This window comes from Rhinolophus sinicus, linkage group LG11 (assembly GCF_036562045.2).
Source record: "Rhinolophus sinicus isolate RSC01 linkage group LG11, ASM3656204v1, whole genome shotgun sequence".
In the NCBI taxonomy this organism is placed as follows: domain Eukaryota; kingdom Metazoa; phylum Chordata; class Mammalia; order Chiroptera; family Rhinolophidae; genus Rhinolophus; species Rhinolophus sinicus.
Genome location: NC_133760.1, coordinates 37,381,538 through 37,406,698, shown reverse-complemented (window position 1 = coordinate 37,406,698; position 25,161 = coordinate 37,381,538). Strand labels below are relative to the sequence as shown.

Genomic DNA, 25,161 nt, shown 5'->3' with positions numbered 1-25,161 from the left:
AAAAGCTCAGAATCTTTGGGATGGAAACACATTTCTTCACAGAGACTTTTTAAATGTAGGGCATTTTACTTGCAAAAATAATGACTGATACCTATTAGCTCACAATCAAAGTAAGCACAGACCACACTTATGCACAGACTTTCAGCTTAGTTTGGGATTTCTGAGGGGACTCTCAGCTTAGCCATATGCATGTGACTTCCGTAAAAAAATAAATCTTGGCAGTGCTTACTGAAAAACACAGGCGACGCACTTGGATTAGAGTTCTTAATTAGGGGAGACAAACAAATGAGTACTCCATTACTAAGGAGAAAGAACAGGATTTTGTCTCCTTAGTGTTTGTAATAGTGGAAGCCAGCTAAATGAGTAATATCCATATAACGACTTTCTCATTTCCTTTTCTGTGATACATCACGTTTATCAAACCATCCTCAGAGAACTAAGTGGAATTATGTTAAAAGGTAAGGCCATAATATTTTCACTAAAGCCATAAAATATTATTTTATTTCATAAAGGAAATTGTATCAAAATTCACTACCTCCTTGAAACAGAACAAAACAAATAACAAATAATCCCCCCCTAATAATGCCAAGAACCAAATTTTACTCTTCTAATTGAGCATAGTTTTTATATAGACCATTCAGAAATCTAAACAAATGCCTATAAAGCCAGAAGACAGCCTGAGACAATACATTTATTTTGCTAATCGTTCTAAAACAGCTGAAACTAAGACTTAAATATATCTGAGCCAAAATAAACAGTTAATAATCCTTGTTAAATAGACAACAGTTTAGAAAACAAAAAATGAACATATCAGATAGACTTTTTAAATAATGATCCATGACCTTCATATGTAATAAACAATAGTTAAGGGAAATGGTTAATCTAAGCTCGGTTCTCAAGAACTAACGAAATGCATTCAATGTTCTCCATGAGTGAAAAACTTAACAATAAAATCAGTTCATATTAGTGCCAAAATAATACTGATAAGGAGTGTCCTTCAAGGAAGATTTTCTGATCTAATTGCTATTGTTAACGTTGGTACAGGATTACAACAAATACTTCTAATGTGCACCCACAAACCAGGCAAAATTAGAATAGGCTTTCCCTAAAGACTTGGCAAACATTCAATTAAAATGTAGCAACTGAAACGTATAAGCCCAGCTCCTGTTCTAACAGATATTTCAGTATTTCAAAATTCCTGAAACTTTCACAAGGGTTAAATCTCACTATTCATTTTTAAAAGGAAGGTGATTGAGATATGCTCTGGGATAAAATTAACTTTCACATTAATAATGTTCTTAGCTGTTATTTCAATAACGGAAAGAGGAAGTGATATTCACTACCACGCCATTAAGCTCATAAGCTGGATTTCAACGGCTCATAGGTGAACAAAAATTATTGTATCGATATTTTCAGTCATCGTATGACCTTATATCGTATTTTTCCAACTTACATTTCCCCCTGTTTCCAATGCTTGATATATTTACCTTCATTTTTCTTGATGGTAAAATTTGGATTGTTGACCATTTCTGGAAGAAGACTGTACAAGAAATAATGTCCGTTTTTGGGATCGTCTTTGTCCATAGCACTCACTGTCTGAATGACCTGTAACATAAAACGTGACATCAGCATTTCTCATGACATCAAAGGACTTGAACTGCCTTTACAAGTTGAGCGACATCCCTTTTGATCCAAGGAATCTTTTTCAGTTTTCTAAATCGTCATGGATGGTGTGTGCCAAGAATAAGGAAAAAAACATGTATTACTTTTAAACCTCAACTTTGATAAATTGATGAAAATTAAGGTCATTACCTTTGTGTCTATTTGGTGTCTGGGGCTCGAAATAGCATATTTAAGGGTATTTGAAAATTCCACTGGGCAATTGCAGGTTTCTTTCCAATTTGAATATATACGGGTATCTAGAATGAGATTTGGAATTGTTACAGTGATTGCAGTGTGGCTTTTGGGAAGATCTTGGAGGTAAAAGACTTAAATCTTGAATTCTCACAATTCCTCTTTAATTTTACTCAATCAGGTTGCAAGTGTTTGCCAAATAGAATTTTCCTCGGCACAAATACCATTGCAACAAACCTTTCTGAAGAGTTGCATCTCTTCCCACCCAATAATGACTATTGTTTTTAAAGCTAGTGGACAATACACACAAACAGTGCCTTGGAGGGAATCCTGAGATGAATAAATTATAGGGATTAGAAGAGTTACCACTGCACAGAGAACTGTCTGGATAGATACACATAGTTGAAAGTGGTGCCAGTTGAATGTGCTTCTTTCATTTGCAAAGTTGCATTAACTGAGTGCTCAGTTATTTCTTCAGATGTTAAGAGAATTAGCTTAATAATTCACATTTATGATTCTGTGATAGTAATCATTTCAATATGAAACACTGGGCAACAGCTAATGTAGAAAAAATTAGAGCTGATACTTCTCTTAGAAATAACTACAACATAACTTCTACAAAAAGATGCCTATGAAGCATGACAGACAAGGTGATGCCTAATTTACCGTAAAAAATTAACAGGGAAATGCTCTCATGTTTATGAAATTTAGAGAGTGTGATGATGATGCCTAATACATCATGTCTGTTTGAACAATTATGTCCCATTAAACTTTGCCAATTTCATTAAAGAGGAACAAATGGATCACTTATTTTTAAGAAGGTGACATCATTGTCTTGTAACTTATCACCTAAACAGGTGTGAGAACCTCAGTTTCAGAATACTTTTAGCAGCTGTGGAGATTTTCATTGTGCGAAGCACACGCTACATGACAAGCAGTGCATTGAGGTTATCTGAGGCATAAATGAAATAACTTCTCTCTTTTATTTCTCTATTTTTTAAATTAAACCCATCTTTGTAGGTGTTTCATCTTTGTTAAGGACCATAAGAAATATCTTATAATTGTACCAGCTTGAGTAACAATATGACAAAAAACAAAAAAACAACAACAAAAAAACCCAAACAAAGAAACCACAACAATATGACAAAAAAAAATAGCACCGAATATAACTCATGGTTAAGACAGAGGTAATTATTAAGGTGTGTACTTAATGAAATAAAGCTTCCTTGACAGAAGTTAGAATCTCACCCTTTACTCACCGTGTGACACTGAGGGAGTTATTGAATTCTGAAACACAGTTTCCTTGCATTCCGAAATCGTAAATAAAAAGAGTACCTTTCTCATAGAGTTGCTTTAATTATTGATGTAAATTCTTAATGTAGTATCCAGTTTATAGCAAATGCTCAATTAATGTTAGAATGTTAATCATCATTATTATGCTTGGGTTTTTAATTAGGGTCACTACCGTTTATTTATGACACAGCATTTTGACAGATGTAATGGCTTTGATGTTACCCAAACAGGACCCTGACATCATTAGATTAGATGGAAATGCCATTATATTTACTGTATCTAAACACCTAGTATATTTGCCTTGACATTTAAGTGCAGAGAGACATCCTGCGGTTGCAGATTTATAAACATGAAAGAAGAAAAGTACCAGGAGAGAAGCTATGAAACTCAGCTAGCACTTTGGTGGACAGTCTACACATGCACACATTTAACAGGAAAATTTGGGGAAAGCCCTCTTTGACGCAGTTATAAAGAATAGAGGGGGAATTCCTTGTGAGCAGGTAAGTGCACCATCCCCTTCTCCCTTTGCCCAATTTTGCTTCAAAAGGACTTCTATTTCCAGGTGCACCTATTGAAGAAGCAACTCTTGAAGTGTGTATGCACATGTGAAAAATAAGGGCACAGAAAGAGAGGGTTTCTTGATATTCTGTGGTGGAAATCATTTACAACCAAGTGCATTCTTATAGTATATTTAGCGGCAAGAGCCCCTACAAGTAATACCACTCCTAATATTTCTAAGTAACCTGCATGGAAAAGACTGATATGTGTTGGCAAGTGCACCTACATGAGTTATTTGATTAGTTAAGCCACCAGGACCAAGACAAAAGATGCAATAATTTAGCTTACCGGAAGTAAAGGAGCATAATTACCTGACATACCACTTCTCAGAAGTTTGGTCTGAACATCACACCCACAATGACCATGTTTTCCCACCATTTATTTAAGTCCATAACTCTGGTAGGCACACAACATTTTAGGCCTACTCAACCAGAAGGTCTCAGGGTGGGACCTAGAAACCTACATTTTAAACAGTCTTCTGGGTGATTCTGATGCATGTTTAAGGCTGAGAACAACTATCTTGAGCCAAGGGAGAAGATTGGTGTCCACCGCCCCTTCATTGTTATGTATTTGGACGGTTTGTATTGTCAACCTGGCATCATGCTCAGTGTATAATGTGTTGAGGAAAAACTGATGAAATGGTAAATCTTTAAATCAACGTCCAAATACCTCATGTACTGGTTATGGTTAAGACTTTGGTTTAAGCCATCTTTGACACTTCATTTAATTTTAGTGAGGATGGCCGCTGTCTCATCATTTTATCTAAAAGTAGATGCCTGGTAGGTCACTTGAAGGACTTTAGGTTATTAAAATGCATTAAAGTACTCATATTAAAAAAGCTGAAATTTTCATTGATGTAATAACATCTGAATACACTTAGTTTTAATCACTGGAGAAGAAGAATGGATTTATTCAAGCAAGTACACCTCTACACAAGCAGATTTTATAGGCACACGGAGTAGATGGTAAATGAAAACCACACATATTTCCCACCATGAGCTACTATGACAGCAATTAATTTTTTAAGTATTTGGACAACTATTTCATGGAAATGATATAAAATTTTCTGGGGAGTTCACAGGTTTTAGGAGTAAATTTTTAGCACACAGTTAAAATATTTTCCTTTCTACGAATAAGATTAGGACACAATTGAAAAATCTAATATTTAACCATTTATTGTGAATTAAAGGGAAGCTGAAAGCTAATATACGTCTCTATCTGAAAAGCAAAGCATATTCAGATGTCGGGATAAGGAATGGACCATGCTTGGAGCTCTAGGACAGCAGACTGTTCTGTTTCTTGAGACTACTGATTAGAAATAACTTTTCTAAGGCATGAAACTGAAAAACAAAATTGAGAATTGTGGGGCCATATCATAATTTTAACTCTTTTTTACTTAACCTATTCATTGCTTACCAATAACACTAAACTGAAATTAGATCATTTTTATTAGCAGGATTTCTTGAACTTTATTTTAGACTATGTTATATTAACTCAAAAATATTTGATAGCAACAGGCTATCACCGGCATTAGTAACTTTTTAAAAGGCAAGCAGCCAGGAGCCAAATACGTTTCTGATGATCTGATCCGTTAGCAACCATAAAACTATCATGGCATCTATTAGAATATCCCCTATGAGTTCCTGCCTATGTTATTCATTGGTTTGTTCTTAGGTGATGAGTTGGTGCTGTTTTGTTTTGTTTTGTTTTCTTATGTTTTGCTTTCTTCCTCACTACTATTAGCACATGGTGACTATTTAATAAGTATTGTCTAAATGAATCAATACATGGACGAATAAATAAATTATGGTAGGCATGCTTTAGCATCATCACAAATTCTTACATGACCTTGAGAGGTAGGTATGAAGAGTCTTATGAGAACCCTGATGCATCACAGATATTATATATAACATCTGATACCAGATATATCTGATAACAAACTCCCTGAATCTTCCTGCCTCAACATGTCAGGATGCCTCAAAATTTTATTGAGAGTTATACCTTCTGTACGTATATTTCAGTTAAATTGAGGCTTAGACCTTCAATATTTTGGAGAGTGCATAAGGATGAACTCCGTCAGTTTTGCTGTTCACATACTTTGCTTTTTATGGGTCTAAAGGTTCCCTTCTGATTCTGACTGGTAGCCGGCAAATGGAGATTTAGATATCATAGTTCTTTCGGAGTATGAGCAAGGTGAGAGAGGACTAATCTGTTGTAACTTTCGAAATGTTTTCCAAGGCTTCTGGAATATACAGCTATTCTCCAGGAACACTCAGCAATGATAGCCAAGATAATATCTCCCATCGCATCACTGTCACTTTCTCAGGAAAGAACTTAATTTTCTCTTTCTCGGAAAATCTTTTCTGTAGTGACGTGAGCTGGAAGGTGGTGGAAAGGGGCTGAATGAGAGGAGAAATATTCAAAGGCGGTGCAGACAGGACAGCGATGATTTTTGGTTTTCTATTCATTCTTCTGTCTGCTATTGCCAGTTTATTTCTGATTATTAATATTCCTCTCCTGAAATATTAACTTCTGTTTCTTAGAGTAGCAGTTTTAAACTTGGGAAAGGAAAGGATGATTCATGAGTGAGAATCACACGGTTCAAACCTCTCAACTTGAAAGTAAAATTGAAACAGAGACCAAAGGGACGGGTGAAAAGGGGAAGGGGAAAATAGTCACAAATATTGTGAGACGTTTACATGATGACATACGATCACTAGAATTAGTGGTGTGATCCCATTGTAAGGTATAAAAAATCTGTATCTTACATCTGAAACTAATATGACCAATGTAAGATTGTATACCAACTATACTTAAATTAAAAAAAGGGGAAAAAAAAAGTAAAATTCTATGACATGATATATGCACACGTATGAGGGGAAAATCCATAGCTTTCATTACATTATCAATGGTATTCAGAACTGAAGGAAACAAAACAAAATAGGTTAAGAACCATTCCCTGAAAGAGGGGTCCTGGAAAATGAAAATTATGCATACAAGAGAAACCAAGTTATAACCATGGTGATGAAAAAAGAGGAAATATGAAAATTTGAGAAATTATATTAAAATCCACCTATTAACCCAATTATCCTCAATTATTTTGAAACCGCATAATATAGTATAGTTCACTCTAAACATCATTTATATCCATTGAATGGATATCCTGGATGTTTTTTATCAGTTGCATGGCAATCCACTCTCTACCAAGACTTTTCTTACCCAAAGTGTTTCCCGTGTCACATTTTTTTTTACATGAATACATCCTTGTTTTTAAAAAGTATTAGATAGCTATTCCGAGCATGTACCTTAGAGGCCTGACTCATAGAAAATACAACAGGAGAATGTAGATTAGATTGTATATGTCTTTTGAACACTTACTGAAGTCCTCAGTCCTCGGGGAAGATATTTTGGGCGTCATAAACTCACTGCAGCACTTCCAACACTTTCCCTGGCTTCAGTCTTTTTCACTCCCCTTTCCCTTACTAACACTAAGTGGAGGTAAAATGATGCACAGAAAAGGCTCCTGAAAAATGTGTTTATACAACGTTTGGAATTTTCAGTTCCTCCTGACTCTTACTTTCTTTTGCTGCACTTGGTATATTTTATGTATATTTTGGACATCTCTGAAATGAACAATATTGCTTTTATTAAAAAAATCACTCCATCACTTGCTTTCCTTTGAAAACGTCATTAGTAGGATAAAATGCAGTTTTTAACATAGCTTAGAAGTTTCAACCTTCTCTTTGCTCTTCTCTCCCCTCCATGTTCCACTAGATTACTTCACAAGAATACTCCCTGATGCCTCCCTAACATTATAAACATTACTACCTAGGCTGAAAAGGTATCCTATTGTTTATTCTCCTGAAGCAAGATTTTCCTAACCGGGTTCCATTTACCACTAGTTCTATAGTTTTCTGGGAAGGAAAGCTGAAAGACTTTATAAACAACTATGTTTGGTACGTGCAAAACACCATATAGCCCTTTAGTGATTCCTATGTATTTATGCATCTCACACGTAAATAAAACCAACAGAAGATGATATTATTTAACTTTGTTTAATACAGTGGTTCCCAACATTATTAGGTCAAACATACATACACACACACCACACCATATATCGGCATGCTATACCCTACAAGTGTTTCTCAGGCACTCAATTTAAGAAATGTTATCTTCTAAAACTCCATATGAATCATAAAGATCTGGAAGACTTTTTCGACCTCTTTGGGATGATGTTGTGTCTACATAGCATGGTGGTTATAACACTGTTTCCACTTGGTTCTCTGCCCTTCCATTAATATGTCAGCTCCTCGTGGTACCACGTGTTACCCAATATATGAGGTTGTACAACTAAGTTTGCGAACTTATCCTAGAAAAAGTGCTGCATACCTCATTGCTGAATATCACTAAGGTCACCTTCGAAGTACTCCCCTTGGGAAGCTATGCATCGACACCAGTGCCTAGTCCACCCTTCAAAGCAATTTTGGAATTATTTTTCTGGAATGGCCATCAGAGCTGTCATCGGATTACCCTTGATGTCCTGAATGTCATCAAAATATCTTCTTTTCAATATCTCCTTTATCTTTGGGTAAAGAAAGAAGTCACTGGGGGCCAGATCAGGTGAGTAGAGAGGGTGTTCCAATACAGTTATTTGTTTACTGGCTAAAAACTCCCTCACAGACAGTGCTGTGTGAGCTGGTGCATTGTCGTGATGCAAGAGCCATGAATTGTTGGTGAAAAGTTCAGGTAGTCTAACTTTTTCACACAGCCTTTTCAGCACTTCCAAATAGTCAATTTGGTTAACTGTTTGTCCAGTTGGTACAAATTCATAATAAATAATCCCTCTGATATCAAAAAAAGGTTTAGCAACATCGTTGCAACAAGTTTGCAAACTTAATTGCCAGACCACATATGTCACTAGCACGAAGCCTAATACCTTCTAATATCTAGTGTCAAATTTACTTCCTTCAAAAAGACATGCTCATCATCATGGCTTCCACGAGCAAATGGAAACAAGCATGCACATGTGTCTACCTCACTTCCATCCTAAATTCTTATTCCGTCATTTGTAGGTCAAAACTAAAACAAAGAGAATACAGCAGTCTGTAACAGACCAAAATTTTTAAACAATCCTTTGTACCATTTTCTCTGTGGATCATCAATCTCTTTTAGGTTAGGGGCCAGAATAAAACATGTGGAATTTAGAATCACACAAGAGGTTTAGCCACCGCATGCAGAGGCCACAGCATGACTTCAATAAAATATTTAGATAATATGTGTTCCTGAAAGTGGATTCTAGCAAATTTGAAAAAAAAATACTTATATTAACCCACCAATTCATGTGGCAAGGAATGAAGTAGGAACTATTCCTTTACCCTTGACAAATAAAACACTTGTAAATGTTTCACAAGAAATCTTTTGTAAAAAAAAAAAAATGTTTTACAGAGGGAGGTTTATTCCAATACAGGAGAGTATGTTGTCTTGTTATATTAACCCATTTAGGGGTTATTTACAGTGTTTTGCTCCAAATGAAAGCTCCTAGAGAAATAACAATAAAAACAATAAAAATAACAAAAATAATACTAATAAAGTATATTTTGCTTTTAGACTATGAGACTACTTAAAATAAATACTACTAATAACTACAATTATTTATTGAGCAGCTAATATTGACCTACGTACCCCTAAAATATGAGAGTTTAAACAGAGATTGCTGCCCAAAGTCACAAAATCAGTAAATGGTAGAGCTGTGACTCGCACACTTAAATGGTTCTAGTTTCAAACTCATCCACGGTATTTTTTCACTTATGCTTTTCCTTCTGTCAACGTTGTGCTCTAAAAGGCATACTTCTACTAATGATTCTCTTGAAAAATGTTTTGGTACATAGGATTTCCTTGAATATTGTTTTATGCATTCTACTAATTTACCGTCTCCTTACTCCACCCAAAACAAAATGAAAATCATACTTTATGCATTTTGTTGAGGCCATCAATTTCATCCATTTTTAAAATCAATCCTGTTTCCCTCTTGTGTATAAATCCTGGAAGATGCCTGCCGGCAGAAAAGTTAAAATTAAATCTCCTATATTTATTGTTTCAGGAATGCTATAAAATGTCATAATTGCATTTCCTTGTTTCACATATATTAGGAAAAAAGACCAACAAAAACTAAAAAAATAAATAAATGAAGTAGCAAACTCATTCATGGCTGGGGTTTATCAAGAGATAATTATCTTTTCTTATTAAGCTTTATTTATTTTCACTTAAGATTTCATGGAATGCTTTTGAATAAAGTGTATTATTGGTCACAGGAGTTCATTTCTTTTTCTCTTGAAAAATGCTCACTCTTGATCAGAACCTTATTCTCATGACTACTTTTCTAAGAAGTGTGTCATACAGGCAATGTCACACAAGCAATGGCATTACAAAGTCTGCTTCCTTGGGAAGCACTGTGAGTCAAGAAAGTACAGGAACCTGGGGACCTTCAAGAACAGACTTTGAAACCCACCTTTGCGACTTTTCATGGCCTCAAGTAAGACCCTTACACTTTATCAGACTCAGCTCCCATAACTGTAAAATGTGAGTGCAACACAAAACTCTCAGATCAGTGATGATTTTATATATATATATATATATATATATATTTGTCTATATTATTTCATTCATGTCAGCATGCAGCTTTTGCAATCATTTCTCTCCATCTCTACTGCCTCCAGCTTAGACTACACTACTGTTATCTTCCACACTTACAGCCTTAGTGCTCTTTCTGCTTACTTGTGTGTGTGTGTGTGTGTGTGTGTAGATTTTATTTAAGCATAAAACTCTTTTATCCTATCTTATTCGTGCTTATTACATTATTGTTACACTTGCTTATTACATGTATTATGCTTAGCCAAAGATGTCTTCAATTCTACAAACAAAACAAATATTTCTCCCTTCAAGGTCTGTGCACAAGCTTCATGTTGGCGAGAAGGTCCTCGCTTCCACTTCTGGCATGCCTAGCCCTTTCTCAATTTTTTTTTTTTTTTTTCAATTTCAGCTTCAATGATACCCATTAAAAAAAATAACTTTATCTGAAACACTATATGAAATAGATCTTTGCTGTTTCTTTGTTTTCCCCTGACTAGTTGCATCAATGTTTTCTTCAGCCCAGGTTTCAAAATTTAAATCTATTATTTATTCATTCAACTTTTTTATAATCCCCCTTCCTCACTCAGTTCCATTAGAGAGAACACTTCTTTATCCATTTCATATTGTTTCCCCAGGTCATATTACAATATTTAGCATCTTGTAGATGCACAATAAATAGTGTTCAATAAGTGAATGATTTTTCATTTGAAAAGGTTAGCTTGTGCACTGTGTGTCTGTGAGTAAATGAGTTGTTTCCATGGTGATAGCTGAGAAAATAATTGTTGAAATATTTGTCATTCCTGAATGAAATGAATTATGACCATGATTTAAAATTTTTGTGAATACCCATGACATGCCAAGTTTTGGCTAGATACATATCTAGACATATAGGCTATGACCTTTTCTATTTTGGACCTGTGATGTTCCTAAGATAAACAAACTTTATATGCTTCAGTATTAGTCAGAGAAAGAAGGGATTAAAATATGCAAACCAAGGTATTTTTTCTTTAACCCAGACATAATTAACTTGATGCCAAGTAGTATATCTCAACTTCTATAGATAGTGATGAAGCTTAAATTATACTCCACTAGATTTATTTATAGTAACAGGGAAAGCTCCTTCCTGAAGGAAAAGAGCTAAAGTAGTCTGTCGCCTAACTATTTAGTTCTCAAACAATAAATATCCTTTGAGACTAAACAAGAGACCTTGACTCACATCTGGAAATACGTGCATTTCCAGTTCAGTCCCTGCAATTGGAACAAATGATCGTAATTCTGTATGTACGGAAAGCAAGAGGCTAGTATCTGAAACAGAATCCTAGAAAGACCTTATGAAAGAGATAAGATATAGAACACAACTCTGGAAGTCCCTCTGGACAACACTGGTCACTGAAGATCGCTATGTCTCTTTCACATTTGGTCCCGGGTGTGGTGTTATCAGAAATACTGAAGGAAGACACTAATTTCTCCACACCTGTTACCTGTCCCTCCACCCGTCCACCAGATTACCATCTCTTCAGAGAGAATGTGTGTTATCCCCAGCGGACTCCTTTTCAGCACTTGATAGATATTTCCTGTCTCTGGTGGAACATATCCTCTATAAGAGGGCTTTTCAGTAGGATAGCTCCATTTCCCTGATCTCTTCAGCCTCCTTTCCGCCTAGAGGATTTGAGGAATTTTCTTTCAGTTCTATCATTTCTAATTTTATTACGTGTTTGCTAGAGAGAAAAGTCTATGATGGGAAAAGACTGATGTTTAAGGCATTGTTTGCCATGAAATCCCCAGTTCCGAGCCAAGTCTTGGCACACAGTTTGTGTTCAATAAAAATTTACTGACTGACCAAACCTACCATCCTATAAGACGCATGAACTTTCAATCATATAGTTTGCTTTCTAATTTTGAACTCCTCAGTCTATACTTTCATTTCTGCCTCGGCCGTTAGAGAGGAATAAGTGGAGAACATCTTTCCCTTCTTCCTTTTAAACTGAGGACCAACTAATCTGTAGATGACATTATCATACCGTGATTGAACTAGAGACTAAAGACATACACCATCTTCTATCTTTTGACTTAAGATATGACTTACCTATAACTATTGGAAATCAAATAAAGAAATAGAAGTAACTAGTAATCAGAAAATACCATATTAACATTTAGTTATGTAATGGAGGGATTATTTAAAATGATTCTAACCAAAAGAGATTCACATTGATTTTATATAATATGGACTGTGAACTATTTCTCTGTATCATGGCTAGCTTTTACTCTAAGGGAATAAATTGAAGAAAATATCACCTTTCACTACAGCATCATGAGAAGGTGGGAGGAGCAGTTATGATTTGCAATTCAACTTTCAAAGTGAGCAAATGCCAATTTTAGCACAGATGTATCATGAACTGGAGATTTCCATCTAAAGGAAAGTAACCTCCCTTTCATTTTCTTTTCTTGTTTTCCTTTTCTTTTCTCTTTTCTTTTCTCTCTCTCTCTCTCTCTCTCTCTCTCTCTCTCTCTCTCTCCCTCCCTCCCTCCCTCCCTCCCTTCATCCCTCCCTCTCTCTCTCTCTCTCCTTCCCTCACTCCCTCCTTCTTCTTTCATTATTTGTTTAAATGAGTTTAATCCAGTGGAAGAATCAAGCACAACAGAATTATCTCTGTTCATGTTGACATTGGTTTTCATTTTGTGAGCTGTTTTGAAAACCTCTTGAAAGAGGCTATTCCAGTCCAGAAGATTTTAGACTAGGTTTTCTTAATGTCTAGCCCTTGATTATTGCTAATGATCTCCAGCTGCACCTACTCCCATGAAGCTGACCCCCTTTGAACTTAACCTTAAATCCATACCTTCCAGGCAAACCAGGCATTTCAAAGTCACCTGTACTCCTTTCTCTGAGGCTGTTGCAGAGCCGACATTAATTGTTGAAAAATAGCGAGTTGACTATAAATGCAGTGCTAATTCAGTTTTTGACATTTATTTTTCATGAGTGTGTGATCATCTGATAATGAATATTCTAATTTCAAAGTGAGTCAGTGGTTTGTGTGGTATTCGGAGTGATAATTCAAAATGTATCTATGTTGAACTTACATAAGTGCATATTAGTGTAGGTAATCAAGATGAATTTTGGAAAACATTAACTATAAAAATGAGATACTGAAGCCATTAAAAGTGACCGAGGAATGATGTAATGAATCAAACATGAGTTCTGACTAGCACAAAGGAATCAGAAAATTCAGGAGTTGTTTGAACAACTACATGTGTATAAACGAGTCAGCCATATGCCCCAAAATTATGCTGAACAACCAAAGATCTCATCTCTTCGTGTAAAAATGAACTCTAACAAATGTGCTTAAACAGATTCATTTGAGAATAAGCTAATGCAGTAGACACACAACGTAAACATTTCTTCACAGGAGTCATTCATTTTGATTTGCAAAAATCATAAAACAAAGAATCAACTTTTCTTTTTTATTTTGATCTTGCATAGGAAAGGTGATAAAATAATGCATTGTTTTTCCTAAGGATAAGAACTGCTGAAGAATCATTCAAACCTTGGAAACAGTCAAAATCCACCAGGTAAGACTCCAGATTCCTGGAGTTCCCAAAGCATGCATGTCAATATCATAAGTGAAGCCAATGTTGAATTTTTGAAATATCAATGCCATTGACTCTCTAAACTTGCGTGATGAGTTCTGCATGAACAATGGAGTTTTATTTAAATCCTCATGCACTTGACAGATTCTGAATAACTGAAAGCAGCTGGCTTATAAGTTTGTGATTGGCTACATTAGCCCAGCAACGATCTGGCTCACACAACCATACCCTTGAAACTGACCTGCACATATTCTGTATATTTTTATCAAATTCTCTCTGCCAACTCAATCCACCAACTTAGCTAAATGATATTTACTGCCATATACATAAATGAAAATGCTCAAAACATGATGGCTAGAGGGCAATTCCATATGATGAAATTAAGAAACATTTGAACTAATGTTAGAATGTTAAAAAAAAAAAAAAGTATATTACCGTGAAAGGTTAATGTTTTGTTTAAACATTTATGTTGTCTAGGTGCTTGAAATTAATCAGTTTTATTATTACAATTTTAACTTTGCTCTGTGTGTGTATCTTATTTCAGTACATGGAAACAATTCTAATCCTTCAGATATATGAGCGTAGTCTAGGGGAAAATGTGCATTGTTTTATAGGACAGTAACACATTGATTTATGTAATAATAATTAAAAGTAGAGGGCTACAGTGCTATTCCTTTCTTTTGGTGGAAAAAGAAATTCTGACTCTTGTCAGGTAAACTGCTCGCTCGACAAATAGTAAGTAATTTGAATTCCTAACACCCACATGAGGCACAATAATAGTTGGATCAACAACTCCAGTGTCGTGCTGTCAGCTGCTGTTTATTTAAATTAAAATGTCACCATCCAGAAATAAATTAGGAAGTTGAAAAACGATAAATATCTTAAACATACAGTACTTTGGCACCTTGTTAAAATAAATCTATTACATTTGTGTTTTTTAGAATTTTACACAGACTATTTCCATTTTGACATTCAGAGAATAGCAGGCTTTGTTTTTGTTTTTCTTGCTTATAACTCTTTTCCTCCTCCTTCCCTCCCAATTTCTCTTCCCCCACCTTCCTTTCTTTCTTCTTTCATTACCTCTGCCTCCCCCACCACTCCCTCTCTCTCTCCCTCTCCCTTTCCCTGTCTGTCTCTCTCTCTCCATTGTCCCTATTTATGTTATATGAGACAGGTAGAAAAAAATCCATCAATACACAATTCAGATATGCTATACTTGCCTGTCTAAAACATGTTACTCATCTTATGTTTATCTAAAATATCTACATTGTTACAGATTTCAAAATTTGCTTTGTACAACTGGTCACCCTAGGTCCCACAATTATGTGTTATTCCTGTGTTTAACATAAAACAAGCACGCCCCCCACCCCATGGCCTTTCCCCTTGCTTCCTGTCATTTGAAGATTAAATTTTTGGCCTCATCCCTCTACTACCTCCCCGAGATATTTAAAGATAGTTATTTGGCTCTGGGCTCACAGTATAGCAGGGTACTCCACTTCAGGAGTCAATTTGGTCATAAGTAGAAGAAAATTAACATCTCAGAAAGAAAACTACTCCCTCTCAGCTCCCATTTAGGTGTTTCCTGCCTGTGACTTTGCAGATCATAAATGATGCAAAAGCACACTGTACTGCAGGTTAATCAAATATGAGACAGTTGTATACAAACATATCAGCATTAACAACATGGAGATATTTACTTGGCCGGGTTTTCCATTTTCACATAAAAATGCCTCATATTCGGATGCGAATTCAGGGGCGTTGTCATTGACATCCAGCACTTTAATAGCAACAGGTACTCGTGATATCTGACTGTGGTTCCCTATGGGAAGGAAAAAATAACATCAGCATCGAGGGTATTTCATTTTAACGTGCAACTCAACTTTCTTCTTGAAAGCATGTGTGTCTGTTTCAACTTCGTTTCATTAGGGTGTTTTCAACACGGTGATTATAGAATCTGACCACTCAGTGAGGAAGAATAACAAGTGCTTAAATGCTTTTAAAAAAGTGTAAATTATTATTCCAAACATCATTTGCTGGAGTTTAGCTTGATAAAAACCATCTCTGAAAAATTAAAAAAGCTGTCTTAGAAAGAAAGGTTTAGTATATTAATAAAGTCCATTAGACAAAAGAAAAAGCAATGCTGTATGCAACACAGATTTATTTGTTTATCTTGGATAAAACACAACACATTTTTGCACTATCTTGCTTGACTGGCTATCTATTAAAGGTGAACATCAAAAACCCAGCAAAAGGCCTGAACCAAATCAATTGCTGAGAGGGTGTCCTTAACAATGATAAAAGGGATAATCTTAAAGATGGGAAATCATATCTTTTATGAATTTTTTTTAAATTGACCTTGGGATCTTTGTGGATAAGATAAGCCCAAGTCATTTTAATATTGCTGTTTTCACAAAGATTTTCATCAGTGTAAACAGATAATAATCTTTTAATCTTTCCAGGTCAGCTCCAATAGCACAGAATTTAATACATAATCCTTAATCCCCAGGTCCTTAAATTTAAAAAGTAATATAAACACACACACACACACACACACACACACTCACACGTATTAAATCTGGTCCATTTAATACATTGTTGACAGGGGTCATGTGATGATTTTTCACTTGTAATAAAAACAGTACAGTTTGATTCTGACTGTACAATCTTTTGATCTCTTGTAAATTATACAGAATGCATTGGAGAGGGCCAGCTATTTATTTGTGTTTCTCTGGCACAGAACATTTACAAGCAAGCCAAAAGGTGGAAAGTATTTGACTTTTCAATGTAAAGAAACAGACTTTCATTTGATAGATCAAATCTTTTTTGACAATTGATTAAATCCAGACATCTAAAACCTTTAAATACTCATTTTGGTGGGGTTAAATATGAAAGTATTTCGAAAGCACACACCAAATGATCATAGCCATGTTACAAATTTATAGTTGGTTTACCCCACTGGCAACACTACAAGATTTAAATTTAGTTAACTCCCATGGCTACTCTCCAATATTCTAATTTGATTAACTATGGATGGATGGTTACTATCCTATGGAATTCCAACCACCTCAGTAATGGAACATAACCTCACTTGCCAAAAATCAAGCTGAAGGCCATAAGTGTGTCACCTGATATTTCCTCTTTCTTTTACTATCTGATGTCTAATAAATTAATTTATTCTTCAAAGAGGAAGCATGCACTTCCCAAGTTTCCATGGAAGGAGAAGTTTAAAAAAAGTATAACTCATGACCCTAAGATAAGGAATTTACATTCTATGCTTTATCTACTTGAATGAGGTAGATAAAAACGGTATAAGGTATTTGAAACAAGATATGATTATATCCTTAAAGATTTATATCTCTTTTCTAGTCTGACCACAATCTGAAGAGCGGCAGCTGGAAAGTAAAAAGGAAGACAGTGTTTGCAGTAAACAGTGTTTGGAGCGCCATCTTTCCTCCTAATGCCTACACGATCCTAAGCAGATTATCTGACTTCATTTTATTCCTGAGGAAACTGAAACTCAAGAACTTAACATGTTGTTTACAGAATTATGACATTATATGAAAAAAATTAAAAGTACTAGGATAGTATTAGGCACCTAGTGAAGGGAGTTTCAGCCTTTCCCTTTTGTAATTGTCAGCATTATCAGCACCATGCGTAAGGAGTGTTTACTACGTACACTACAAGACATTTCACACAATCATATCTCACTTAGTCCTCACTAAAGAGCTACAAAGTAGGTAATGCGATTCCCACATTTTAGATGGAGACTGACACTCAGAGAATCATATGCCTTCACTACGATTACTCAGTGAAAAATTAACTCCAAGATGTAGTTTTGGCATTCCAAACATCCAGAACAAAATATATTTGATTTGTTTTTGCTTAAGGTAAGTAAATCACTGTCATTTCCTCAAAAATGCTTACAGGCTTGTTTTAAATATTTATCTCAAGTTTGACCACTATTTGAATTTTGAGTCCAAATATCAAATACAAAGCTGGTTAAATTTAATGGGTTGAACCATCACCAATATTCTCAGATTTTCATTAATACTGAGGAAGGCTCCCTGAGAGACTGCACGGTTTAACTTCCGCATTTTTACTCATGGTACTATTTCACCCAAGCAGAGTCCATTTAGTTGATGACTTTTATTTTGTAATTATCTATATTTCAACTCTAAGAACTATCGATTATTTGTGTGTTTATATAATAGTCATTCTTTCCATTCCACATCCTAGACCAATTCCTGTGCATATATAAACGATTACAGAAGCCTTCTATTACTACATGTTTTTGTCTTTAATTTCTCTAAACATTCAATTAATAAACCGCCGAGGGTCAACAGAGACTTAATAAACTACGTATACATAATAGTGAATAATAAGCGCCTAATCTTGGAAAACTGCAAATACAAGGAGAAGCTATCACACTCCTTAAATGTGATTTTGCTCGGGAAGTGAAGAAAGGGCTAAACTTACTGAGTCAGATTCACTGACAATGGCTGATTGGGCCAAATCTACTAAATATGATATTCTTTGTCATCTCTCTTTCTCATGCTGCATGTACACACACACACACACACACACACACACACACACACACACACACACACCCTATGGGCAAACATGCATATACAGATTTTATTTTCACAGTTTTGGTGAAAGGATAATTATGCCAAGGCCCACGTGCTTAATTTTTCTTTTCTTAATCTCACAGTTACAGTTGCATTTGTCTCTTAGATCTAGATGACCAGCCGATGTAAAACTCAACCATATTAGATGGAGAAGCTCCATGAGTTTTTTATTGGGACGACTTTCAACGCTACAGTAATATATGATTTCTCATATGTAATATCTGGGACAAGGTGGTATTTAACTATCCAGGGGCCTCGATCCCTAGAAAAACACCATCTAATTTTTTTGTGAGAGGTAATGTGGGCCTGGGAGATATCATGTACTACTATTAGATCATAAATGCTACAGAATGTCCTTCAATTCTAATATTTAATTTGTTTCAGCAACTCTACAAGTAAATGCTTTAAGTATAACGGACAATGGCTTTTTGTAAAGGATTGTATTTTCTACTTTGGATTGACGTGTTAAATACTCAGAACCAAATTTGGAACCCAGCTCTCATAGCTGCAAAAAAATCTCATAGTGTACACTTTATATATTACGTTTAATCCCAGTTCAACATATTTATTTTTTATTTCTGATGTTTCTTATTCAAAGGTTTTCAAAAGGAATAAAACAGAAAAAGCTAACAATCTGATCAAATGTACAGTTCAAAAGTGTCTTTTCATGTTTAAAAACAAGTCTCAGGAGGGGAGGGGGGAAACAAACTACAGAGTTACCTTGAACCAGTCTTTACATTTATTTAAAAGTTCCCCAAGTTGGGGGGTGGCCAGTTAGCTCACTTGGTTAGAGTGTGGTGCTAATAACACCAAGGTTGACAGTTCAATCCCCACATGGGCCACTGTGAGCTGTGCCCTCCTTAAAAAAACGAATAAATAAACAAATAAATAAATATAAATAAAACATAAAAATGGAGACCTTAAAAAAAAATCCCAATTTGACTAAACGCATGTCTTCCCATATATTAATAGTTGAATTGGACACATTTCTAGGTGTTTCCTTTTAATTGTATAGTTTATAGTCCACCTCATTAATAAAATGAATTAAAAGAAATAAAACCTAAACTGCATACCCTGACACTGAAAGTGATATGCTAATTGAGTACGATGAGACAGAATTTCTGTAGCCTTAGTGGTTATGCAAAACATGCTGGGGGGTTTCTCCCACCTACCTAACCATGATACAATCCCTTCTCTTTCTAACTGTTGAATTCCTTGTTACCTTTGAAGATTCAGCCCAAGCTACATCTCTTCCAAAATAGCCCTTTAATGCATAATTCAGTTTTTTCTTTTTTCTTTTTTTTTTTTTTAGACTTGGGGCATGCTAACATAAGGAACTCCATAGACTGCTCCCCTCTCCAAATATGGTAAAAATTTATTTTTTTTAAAAAGTTAAAGTCCATGGAAAAGGTCCTAAGGGCATACAGAAAAAACAAACCAAAAACATTAGAAGCGAGTCTGTGGTATTTGAACCAAATGGTTCACTGTCCCCACCCTCACAGGTCAACAGGATTGGGAACAGCCTCCAGAACAACACAACCAAGAATGCGGGGTCCCTCTCTCCCAAGCTGTTAGTTGAGGGCTATCGACTCAGGGAAGGCAGGGTGCTAGCATTTCTCATCCTGCCCAGATACCTGTTGCTGAGTCTAAACTAAGTCCTGGGCAACGGCAGGCAAGGGGCTGCTTTCTTCCACCCAATCCCTACTTATTGAGCACCGTGTCACTGGGAACCCTGGGGCCCTGATCATCCTTGTCACGGCTCCTAAGGGGGAGGTTGCATGCTGAGAAAGGAACCAAGGAGACTGAGGCCACTACCTCCCCATCCAAAGGACACTCAGCTCCTAAAGCAGAAGTGTCTCTTAGACTCTCCAGAGCCATGGCTCAGGTGTTATGTCTGGGGGTAGGCGGAAGAAGCATAAAGCAGAGAACTCTGAATCTCTTATAAAGGAACTGACTTCATTTGCAAAGGAATGTGGAGAAGTCCGAGCCTCTGATGATCTCAAAAGCGAAGGATGCTGGGAAAGACAGATGGGAGAAGCTGGGTAGATCTGGTAGACAGATTCATTGGAGGTCAGAGGCTCAACTGTAGGCCAACCAGTGGCCAGAGAGAATCAGGCAGACTCCGCTGAGAGAAGCCAGGGCTTTCCTTGGCTGAGGCTGCATACCTCCAGTTTCTTCTTTGATTGTCACAGGCTGTCTCCTCCTCTTCCCGTGTATCCTACTCTTCTAAGAACACTTGCTATTAGATTTAGGGCCTACCTAGTTAATCTGGAATGATTTCACCTTAACATCCTTAAGTTAATTACATCTGCAAATACCCCTTTCCAAATGTCATGTTCACACAGGTTCCTGGGGTTAGGACCTGAACGTATATTTTGGGGGACCACCATTCAACCCACTACATTCCCTCTTCCCAAAAGCTAGGACCTTTGTGACTGAATAAAACAATACTATCACAAAATGACTCTTATCTTAGAAAATAAGGATCTCTAAAATTAATTTAACTGTATAAGCTTCTCTGAATTCATTTTTCAAAATGTTATAAGATATAAGCTCAAGGAGGTTTAACTTAGAACCCCCTGAGAATTTTGATAATACCCTTTTGTCATTCATTTTTCTCATCATTCTTCTCTTTGGTTGTTCAATAACTATAATATTTACATCTGCATTCCCAGTTACTTATACAAAACTCCTATCATCAACGAAATCTACAGTACTCAAGGAAATACCACAATATAATGGCTTGTTTATACCCTCATCTACCCTACATATTATTCCTTTACAAAATGCTGTGGAAAAATACAGGAAAGAGAGACATTTTCCTATAGTCACAGAACATGTTTAAAAGAAGGGAATGGACTTTGAATTAGCTTTAAATAATGAGTAGAAATATCCTAGATAAAAACGGTGGACAAACCATTCGGACGGAGCCAGCTACATGTAATAAGGCCTAGAAGCCTGGAAACCATGCCATTACCAAAATAATCAGTAGCTCCAATGGTAGGAGAATTCAGAGAAGTGGCTGGTTGACCTCAGGACAGAAAGTTGAGGCCAAATCAGGAAGAGTTCTTTGATATGCTAATGAGTATGAGCTATATCATGTGTTCATTGGCAAGCCATTGAAATATTTCTTGAAATTTAAAAGTTTAAGTTAGCAATAAAACAGATTGGCAAGAAAAATTATGGTTCATTTTATTTTGTTTTCCTAAGTATATGAATCTCTCAGAAATTTATTATGAGTATTTCTTGACACTGCTAAAAAAAAAAAAAAAGGAGAAAAGCAATAAAATAAACAACTAGTACCTCATATCTTCAAAACATCCCCCAAATGTGTTATTGTTATCTATATTAAATGAACATGCATTATTAAAATTATTGCAACTTATCATAATTTTCAACACAAGTGTCACATTTAAATGCTGGAAGTTCACTTTTATCTAAATTAATGAAATGATTGCAGTTCACATTTTAAAGATATTATAGAGCAATAAACTTAATTAGATAAACTTCTAAGAAAATTATTCATGTCCTTTGTGACTGGCCCCAAAATGTTTGCCTTTCATCTGATACACAAACATTAAATATAAAGATATTATAATTAGAAACTTGATTAGCATTCACTAAAGATTCATTTTCTACACAGAAGAGATGTGACAAAGTCGTCTAGAAGGAAAAGCCCATTTCGATTGGCCACGAAAGTCAGATTGTTTTCACATAGGATGAGAGAAAAGGCTGAAATGGCACCTAGTATAAACATCTCCTTGACTGCAACCATTTGAATCATAGTGACTTCCTGTCACCTCTCTGTCACATAGCCTTATAAATTGCCCATTAGTTTTGCCCTTTTATAATCAAAGGTAATGGAACACTGCCAAGCCTAAGTTACTAGGGAATTTTGCTTCTAACTAGTTTCCATGAGCTGCTGTTTCTTCAGGCATCGATTGAAATAAACAGTCTCTCCTTTTCAGACTATAAGAGAGAAAAAAATGACTCGACAAATTTAGATATACTGGTGAGGCTCAATAAATAATTCTTGAGCCTTCTACAAGCAGAAGGGTAGCAGCCATGAGCAGTAAATTACAGTCAACAGGGGAATGCAAAATAAGAGAATTTATAATTGAATAGGGGATGGAGGTACAGTGGAAGTTTATAAAATAGGAAAGAGGTGAACTGAATATATGATAGAACAGATTGCAATTTAATACATTTAAAATAAAACTGATGAGAATTTGAAAGATCTTAGAAAATAATTTCAGTAGTGGATTTAGGCTCTGTAGTGACTAAAGATAAAACTTTTTGAGGTACATTTTGCCCATAAATGGTGTGATAATTTCTAAATCACTATGGTAATTTACCAATCCATAGATATTCAGCATAGAATTACAAGTTAGAATGTAATTCATCAATGGACACCAGAAGGGTAGAAATGCTATTAGGGATATTTTTGACAGGGTTTTCTCTTTACAGCATTGTTTTTATGCATTACCCTTTCACTCTCATGACAACTGCATTGCTGCCTTGGTACAAAGAGAGTTTTTTGACCCACTCAGATACATACCAAGAAATTTCTGCCTTCTGCTATGCATAAAGGGAAGCGTCAACAACGAGGATTTTAATCATTTTTGATTACTATCTGATTGTGATAATTCCAGCAAGCCAGACTCTTAAAGAAGAGTCACTCTATTTCCCTCCTTAAAATTTCAGTCATATTACAATGAAATGGTAATAAGTGGTTTAGAAGGAAATTAGAACGTTGAACAGAGGGGGCCTTTAGTGTCAACTGAGCAAAGTTTTTAAGTCATAGCTTTTCTATTAACTAAGTAGTAACTCCCTCAAGAAAGAGAGAAAAATGCTTTCACTCGCTGAGGAAGTTGTGAATTTAGACATATTTGAAAATGCCTTAAACTTACTGGAGAAAATGACTCTTAAAGGACAACTTGGGTTAAGTCCTTATTGACCCCTGTCATTTTTCTCTACTGATGACTAAAAAGCACGCTCTCTGGCTACATGGTTTTCAAATGCTCTCTAAATGGGGAGAAAATGTAAGTCTCTTATTTATTACATTCATCTCAAGTGAACCTGGAAATAGCGGAGTCCTACAGAATCACTTGGCAAGCCCTACGCTCACCTTTTTCCTACATAGCAGCAATGACCCCTCAGTATCTTTTCTCCAACTCACAAAGTCAAAGGCCTGGAAAGTAAGGTTGGCACATTTATGGTTGTAAAATTTTGACCCTAGGTGAAAAAGCTTTAGAACCATCGAGGTGAGAACTGACTTGATGAACCTTTTAGATGCTATATTTTTAATAAATGGAAAACTTTAACAGTTACATTCTAAGTAAAGGCAACCTATAAAAACCTATATACATACAAAGGTACTTTATAAATGAAAAATTAGTACTAATGAGAATGGAAGTACTGCATTTTAAAAGTTTTCTATTAATATGTTGTGTAACATTACCTACTTTTAATTCTTTATGTATGATTACAAATTCGTTGTTTTTCTGTTCTCTACATTCTTTATTTTTGTTTTGTTGTGTGTATGTGTATAAAAAAAAAGGCAGACAATTAAGTTCATGAACTCATCCTAGAAAAAGTGCTACATTATTCATTGCTCAATATTACTACGGTCACCTTCCAAGTACTCCCCTTGGGAAGCTATGCACCAACACCAGGGCCTAGTTCACCCTTCAAGGTAATTTTGGAACTCTTTTTCTGGAATGGCCATCAGAGTTGTCTTCGTATTACCCTTGATGTCCTGAATGTCATCAAAATGTCTTCCTTTCAATATTTCCTTCATCTTCAGGTAAAGAGAGAAGTCACTGGGGGCCACATCAGGTGAGTAGGGAGGGTGTTCCAATACAGTTATTTGTTAACTGGCTAAAAACTCCCTCACAGACAGTGCCATGTGAACTAGTTCATTGTCATGATAAAAGAGCCATGAATTGTTGGAGAAAAATTCAGGTTGTCTAACTTTTTCACACAGCCTTTTCAGCATTTCCAAACAGTAAACTTGATTAACTGCCCAGTCGGTACAAATTCATAATGAATAATCCCTCTGACATCAAAAAAGGTTAGCAACATCGTTGCAACAAGTTCGTGAACTTAATTGTCAGACCTCGTGTGCAAGTATTTTTTGTTTGTTTTGTTTAAGGTGTGTCTCTCCATTCTACTGTGTATTGCTTTCGCTGAATTTGTGACTGTAAAATGTTGACTCCCTCTTTTCACAGTCCAAGTTCGTGTTTATATTGTTCTTATATATCTCATCTTTCTCCATACTATCAGAGGTAAGGAAATGAAATTCTATAATTAACTTATAATTCCCCATGTCCCCTTCGGTAATCTAAGTATTCTTAGCAAAATCTCTAATTCTACTCTGTCAACAAATTGCATTCTGTTTATTATTAAATCCTTAGTGGTTTTTTTTTACCCTATTACAACTAGGATCAATTCAAGATTACTTGAACTAAATTCTTTGAGATTATTTTTATAACGCAATTCAATTTAAACCCCTTATATATTAGAATATTAATTAGGGAGACTCAAACTCTCTGAGAAATTAATGTATAGATTTATCTAATATTCAGTTTAAGTGTTCATTCAATACCAG

General features: G+C 35.5%; 1 protein-coding gene across 4 annotated transcripts in view; it reads right to left on the bottom strand.

Moving 5' to 3' along the window:
- Positions 1-25,161, bottom strand: part of CDH8 (cadherin 8) — a 324,676-nt gene that overhangs the window by 49,681 nt on the left and 249,834 nt on the right. For all 4 annotated transcript variants that reach the window (XM_019755067.2, XM_074314784.1, XM_019755057.2 and 1 more), the window contains 2 exons: positions 15,618-15,739; positions 1,488-1,605 (listed from right to left, as the gene is read on the bottom strand). In XM_019755067.2, the coding sequence (XP_019610626.2) occupies positions 1,488-1,605; positions 15,618-15,739 (240 nt within the window). The remainder of the gene's footprint in view (positions 1-1,487; positions 1,606-15,617; positions 15,740-25,161) is intronic.